Below are 6,569 nucleotides of genomic sequence, written 5' to 3'. Positions count from 1 at the left end.
CAATCCTACTTCCGTAGTGATACTGCCTCGGAAACCCAAGGAGGGGTCGCTATGAGTCGGGTTTGACTCGACGGCACATAACAACAACAACAAAAAGCAAAATCTATTTTATTACATAAAATAGTCTAATTACTTGCATATATGTAATCAAATGTCATTATTCTTGAACTAGGCAGAAATAAAAATACAGTATCAGATTATCAGAATTTATTCAGCCACTACACTTAGACTGGGAGCTCTGGTAGCATAGAGCCTAAGGCACTTGACCACTAACCAGAAGGTTGGCGGTTCAAACCTACCAGCCACTGCTCGGAAGGAAGGTTAGGCAATCTACTTCCATAATGATACTGCCTCGGAAACCCAAGGAGAGGTTGTTATGAGTTGGGGCCAACTCAATGGCATATAACAACAACACCACACTTAGACTAGAGCATCCTCTGAGAAATTTAAAGTTCTAATTTAAGGCAATGATATTTAATGAATTATTTAAAATAATGCTAATTGAGATGCCTTCTTTAACGGATTATTCCTTATAAGTCTTTTAAATTTGGCAGATAAAACTGAAAATAAGTTAATTTTGCTTCTTTAACAGTTTCTAAACAAAATGGGAGGAATAAAAGACATATTTAAAATATTTTGTGACTGTAGGTTTCATTTTTCTATGCTATGGTTATCTGCAATGATGAAACAAAAAAAATAACTCCATGCTATTTTGTTTGCTTTTTCTTATGCTAATATAACTCTTTATGCTAGAGTTACATTAAACTCTAAACACTCACCCAAGGAAATTTTCCTAATATACCCCTGTCAGTAAAATTCCTTTCTCTTTTGAACTTTCTTAGCAATTGATCTATATATATTTCTCTAAGGAACATGACATTTTGTTCATTTTTCCACCTAGACTATCATAAACTCTTTGAGGGCAGGGTTTAAACTTAATTTATCTTTGTATCCCTCAGAACCTAGAATAGTCACACAATTCTCAATAGACAATTGCTGAAGAAATAAATATATAATTAATAAATAACATGGAAGAACAAACTACTTTTAACAAGTAAAAGAACCAAACACACCATCTCCTACTTTAGTGATACAACACTTAAAATGAAGAGAACACCATATTTTCAGTATTTCATTTGTTCAGTAGAGAATTTCCTTGAAATCAAATTGGCAAAATTACAGGAAGAGTCGACTGTACGATGTTTTTTCCACTGACATCTGTTTCACTATTATAGATAACCCATTTATGTTGTAAATAACACCTCTCACAGTAATGAACAAGACCTGAATTTTATTTGCCAGTAATAGCTAAAAAGACTGAGGACTATGTCTTTTACAATCAGATTTTCATTCTTGCTAAGTTTTCACATTTTGAAACTTTTTTGCTTTCCATTACACTGATAAATGGAAATTATTTATAAAACGTTAATTGATCTCAAAATTCAAATATAAATTTTAACAAAGGCATTGTTGTCTCAGTGAAATATAAAGTAAAAAAAAAAATGTTTCACGGTAGTGAAGAATGGTTTGATCACTTTAGAAAAATATGTCATAAAATCAGAGTTCAGAGGATAACAATTAGAAATAATATATAATGAAGATTTCCCCCAAAAAGTTAGCCAGAGGAGGATGGCTACTCTTTGACAGCTGTTTTGTATCAATACATAGGAATCTTTTGGCAGTGGATTTCTCTGCAAACTTAAAGAAAAGAAAATAGCAAAAGCTTAAATAATTGTGTTGTGTCTATAAGCAAATGCCTACAAAATTAACCCATTGTTTAATTACTGAGCTGACACTCCAATACCATTTAAGGAGATCGAGTTCTAAAGCTTTGGTGATCTGAACAGTATTTAAGGACTTGTTTTCACACTACTTACTCCAGAGCTGAAACTTATTTCACTAACCTTCCTTTTTAAAGCATTGCTGATTTTGAAAATACTCCAGTTCATTCTCAAATTTCAGCATCATCATCCAAACATTAAAGTTAAATTTTTTGAGGGGGCATCACTACCCATACCCCATTCCTAACCCAAACACAACTGCATTGAATCAAACAGTAAATCATGAAGTCAGTGAATGCTTCAAGGTCTTGACAAACTTTTCAAACATTTACTACTAACAAGGAAAGGTTTAGCAGTAATACAAAAATTCTAAGTGTTCAATATTTTGGATATTGTGAAATTCATTAACAAACTTTGGAACAAATTTTGAACAAAGCTCAAAAGAGTAAATACAACCTTGAATTTGTTAGGATTTTTAAAGTTTTACACCAAATCTGACGGAAGCAGCACACTGACTGACCTCACAAATAGACTAGGATAGCAGTTTCTTCTACAAATGTATTTAAACTACCAGAATATTACTCACAGAGGCTGGCAATGATGATCGTACTTAAATAGAAGGGCAAGGGACCAATGAAAAAATCATTCCTGAAGCTGCCTTTCTCCCAACATCTACCGTTCAGAGACATTTGAAAGCAGACTTAAATGTAAATCAGTGATAAAAATCTGTAAGAGAATTTATTCTAATTTTGAATTCGAAGATCCCTGGAGCAACAGAGCATGCTTATGCTGGCTACTAGAAAATTTTATCAAGAAAAGAAGATAGCATCTTTAGTCTAAATTTCAGTAAATTCCTATTGTGTATTTATCTATGATAATATTTTCTCTTTTCTTTTGTTAAAAGTTATAATTAAATGGGAAAGTTATACTTTAGTCTTGACTAGTCCATCCATCCCATGGAAATCATCAAAAAGGATATTTATATAGCAGTATTTGGTTTTACTCCCTTATATTTTTTATTTTAAAGTTTCATTTTCATTTTTTTAAATTTATTTTCATAATCGATTTAAATATTTTTATGTTATGAGATGCACCACACCTATGGAAAATAAAGGCTTGATGTATAACTGCTTGATAATTCAAAAATTAATTAAGTCATAGTTTGGTGTCACATTATTAATAGAGAATATTATTAAATTTGATGTGTGGTACACTGTTGAAGGATATAAAGATAGAACTTAATTTCAAACTGTGGTTCAAATTGGTAATTTTAAAAAAAACAGCAGTCAACAAAAATTTTTAAATAGGCCTCATTTTCATATTGAGTGGATTTCAAAGACACTAGATATAAGAGGCAGGAGCTCTGGTGGTATAGTGAGTAAGGAATTTGGCTGCGAACCAAAAGGTTGGTGCTTACAACTTACCAGCTGCTCCACAGAAGAAATATAAGGAAGTATGCTTCCATAAAGATTTTCAGCCTTGGAAGCCCAACGGGGGTCACTATGAGTTGGAAAAGACTCAATGACAGTGAGTTTGGGTTTTTTTCCTTGAGATAAGGAGGTAGAGGTTATAAAGTTAAGGGCAGGGTCGACCAGCAGCTACTTTATTACCATATTTAATTAAACCAATATCCAAAGGAGAAAACTGTCACATAAATGTCATTTATGTGGTCAAAGCTGAAACACAACTGAGCTACATCTAAGTAGGAGTAGGTTTCTCTAAAAATCCCTTTAAAAAATAATACTTAGAAACATTTAGAAAAATGGTAGTATGTAATTTATAACTGACTTACTTAAGGGTGAAAAAGAAAGACTGCCCTAACATTCAATACCCCAGGAGTATTTCAGCACTCTTGATTTCAACTGAGCAACTCATACCTTCTAACAAGGTTAAAATTTTATCCTTCTATTTGAATAAGCCTGAGAACTGCCAGAGAGCCACAGGATGAGATCTCAGGATATACCATCAGTTGCTCTTCCTACGTGTTCTCTGATTTCAGAGAAAATACAAATTTTTACACTTAATTATAACTTTTAATAAGAAAAAGGAGAAAAGGTTGTCATGGATACATGTACAAATGCTACTTTGTTTTTTTATAAGAAAACTGTCAGTATTAAAATGTAAGAACTACTGTTATTTGACTTCAAGGTTGATCCAATAATTCTACTAAAATGTCACTGAGTCTACAAAACTTATGCTGTATCAATCTAAAATAATGAAGGTACATTAAAAAATATTAAGCACTATTTTTCAACAAAACTGAACAGAAGATAATTATAAAAATGAATTACTTTTCATCCATGCGGCTTCTCATTTTCTTCAATTTCTGCATAATGCTGCTTGTTTCACTGCTGGAGATTGAAATTGGAGAAGGACTACGGGTTTCCAAGTCAGTTGGACCAGGACTAGTTGCCTTATTATCCTTTGTATCATCATCACTATGAGGCTCCTGGAAAGAAAAAGAAGTGTTATGATTTTTCTGGAATTTAAAAGGGTCTTAAAGTGACCTTGTTGATGTTGGGTGCTGTCCAACAGATTCCAACTCATAGTGATGGGATATGATGGAGGAGAACTGCCCCATAGGTTTCTTATGCTGTAATCTTCACAGGAATAGATCACCAGATCTTTCCTCCCATGGAGGCAATAGTAGTTCAAACTGCTTAGCAGCTAAGCACTTAACCACTGGGCCACCAGAGCTCCTTAAAGTGATCTTAAACACTGGCAAGTCAAAATTAAATTTTTCCTCAAAATGTTTAAAAGTAGCTGAAATTAAGGTATTACCTTTAGGGAAAAAACTATATTGACAAGTGTAAAAACATTTTAAAATTTTTAAAAAATGATATAAGAAATCCAAAAAACAGTTCTATCAGTAGTAATATAATATCTAAATGTCCTAATTTTTTTTTTTAAATTTTATTGTGGTGAAACATACACAAGACATTTACCAACATAACAACTTTCACATTTACAGCTCAAGGTAAATGTTCTAATTTTTTAAAGTTGAACCACTCAAATGGAACACAAAATTCCAGACATTATGACTATATAGAAAATATGTGTAAAGACATGAAGGATGATGAGAACACTGTAGGGTTTCCTGTGACGTAGATAGCACCTTAACTCAGAACACAGCATCATACTGAAGGATAGACTATTTTCTAGAAATATTCCTTATAGCAAACAATTATTTTCATAAATTAGAAAGTTAGTAATGAAAAAAAGTAGGAATGATTTGTTTAATCAATATATTATTTCTGCTGAGCAAAAATTAAACCTTAATTGCTTAGTAAGTCTTCCCTATATATAATTATTTATTCTGATAACCTTTCAAAAAGATTGGTAGGGATAGTATGACTGTTTGCACTTCACAGGACAAAATCAAAGAACTGCCTTTTACCTTCCTGAAAAATTCAGTCTTTAAGTCATTAGATGGTGCAGAACAAGGCATGTCTATGTAGGGATAAAAGGTGACAAGCGGGCCTAGAGGGCATGTCACAAACTGAATGGGATAAGAGGGCATTCAAGACTGGGAGGGTGGCCAGTGTGAGACATCACAGTCAGAGTGGATAAGTTGGGTGACCATGTGGTGGTGACTCCTCACACAAAGTCATAAGCCCAGAGTGTAAAAACTGCATTCCCACAGAGAATTCCCACAGAGAATTCCCACAGAGAATTCCCTTGTATGGGTGTCAGAGTCCTAAGAGGGCAAGGAGAATACAGAGAAGAGGTGAGGAGGTGGAAGAATTCACTTGGAATGAGGGTGTCCAGATGGGGGACAGACCAGTGCAAGGTAAGGAGAACATCTGCATGGGGAAAGGGGTATAGTGGTTATTGGTTACATAAGTGGATTGATCAAATCATTAACTATTGTGGTGGAGTAAATTACCTGGTATGGCTTTTCTAGCCACTACTTTTCTAGTAGTTTTCATTACTAACTTTCTAATTTATGTAAACTCCATGGTGGAATTTGCCAGTGAGCAACTGAGGAGCTCCTGATTGTTAAAGTTATCCACATGGGGTATACTGCTTGAGAGTGGCAAAGCAATGTTCTGGGAAGTTTGCTCTCTCTAAGGTGCTTAGAATTCTGATGTTATGATTGGTTAGTCTGGCCACTCTGCCAAGCTCAAAAGGAGCCCTCCTAGAGGTAGAAGGAGTCTCTCTGACTGCTGGCTGAGAAAGATGTGCTACTGAGAGAAACATGCTCCTAAGAGACAACATGCTGCTGGGAGAGAGACACCAAGAGACATGCACTGCTGGAAGAAAGACTGAGAGACGGCGGGCTGAGAGACAGAACGTGTTCCTGAACTTGAATTATAGCCTGTTGCTTCCCTAACAAACCCCATAATCTGAGTTCTGTGTGGCCAATGCAGTGAATTATCGAATGTAGCAGAGAGGTGGTGGGTGCTGCAGGAGGAACAGCTGGTGTTAGTGTTGATGAAAGGGCTGGAGGGAGGCAGCATGTCTGGCCTCACAAGAATAGCCCTTAGTTTTTTCTTCTTCTTTCTCCCTTTTTTCTTTTTTTGGTTACTGTTCCTGTGTGATTACATGGTGTGTTTTTTGTCCACGTCCTTTTAGTTTTTTTATGGTTATTCAATTGTACTTTTTGTCTAACTGAGTGGGAGACAGCAACAGTCCCCATAAGACACAACTACACCCACACCTCCTGCAACTTCACTTACTGAGCGAGAGCCACTACTTCCTTCTCCACCAACGGGCCAATGATAAAAAACCACCAAGAAGAGCCTGAATCACCCTTGGCTGCTCTTCACAAACAATTAACAGAGATCT

General features: G+C 35.0%; 1 protein-coding gene across 1 annotated transcript in view; it reads right to left on the bottom strand.

Annotated features, from left to right (window-relative positions):
• Positions 1-6,569, bottom strand: part of CEP350 (centrosomal protein 350) — a 187,644-nt gene that overhangs the window by 77,452 nt on the left and 103,623 nt on the right. Inside the window, exon 27 of the mRNA XM_007937637.1 lies at positions 4,073-4,230. Coding sequence (XP_007935828.1) covers positions 4,073-4,230 — 158 coding nt within the window. The remainder of the gene's footprint in view (positions 1-4,072; positions 4,231-6,569) is intronic.

The sequence above is a fragment of the Orycteropus afer genome, unplaced genomic scaffold (assembly GCF_000298275.1).
Source record: "Orycteropus afer afer isolate SDZICR_OR568_19922 unplaced genomic scaffold, OryAfe1.0 scaffold00043, whole genome shotgun sequence".
Classification (NCBI taxonomy): Eukaryota; Metazoa; Chordata; class Mammalia; order Tubulidentata; family Orycteropodidae; genus Orycteropus; species Orycteropus afer.
Note: the sequence above shows the minus strand (reverse complement) of the source record. Positions and strands in the feature narration are given on the sequence as shown.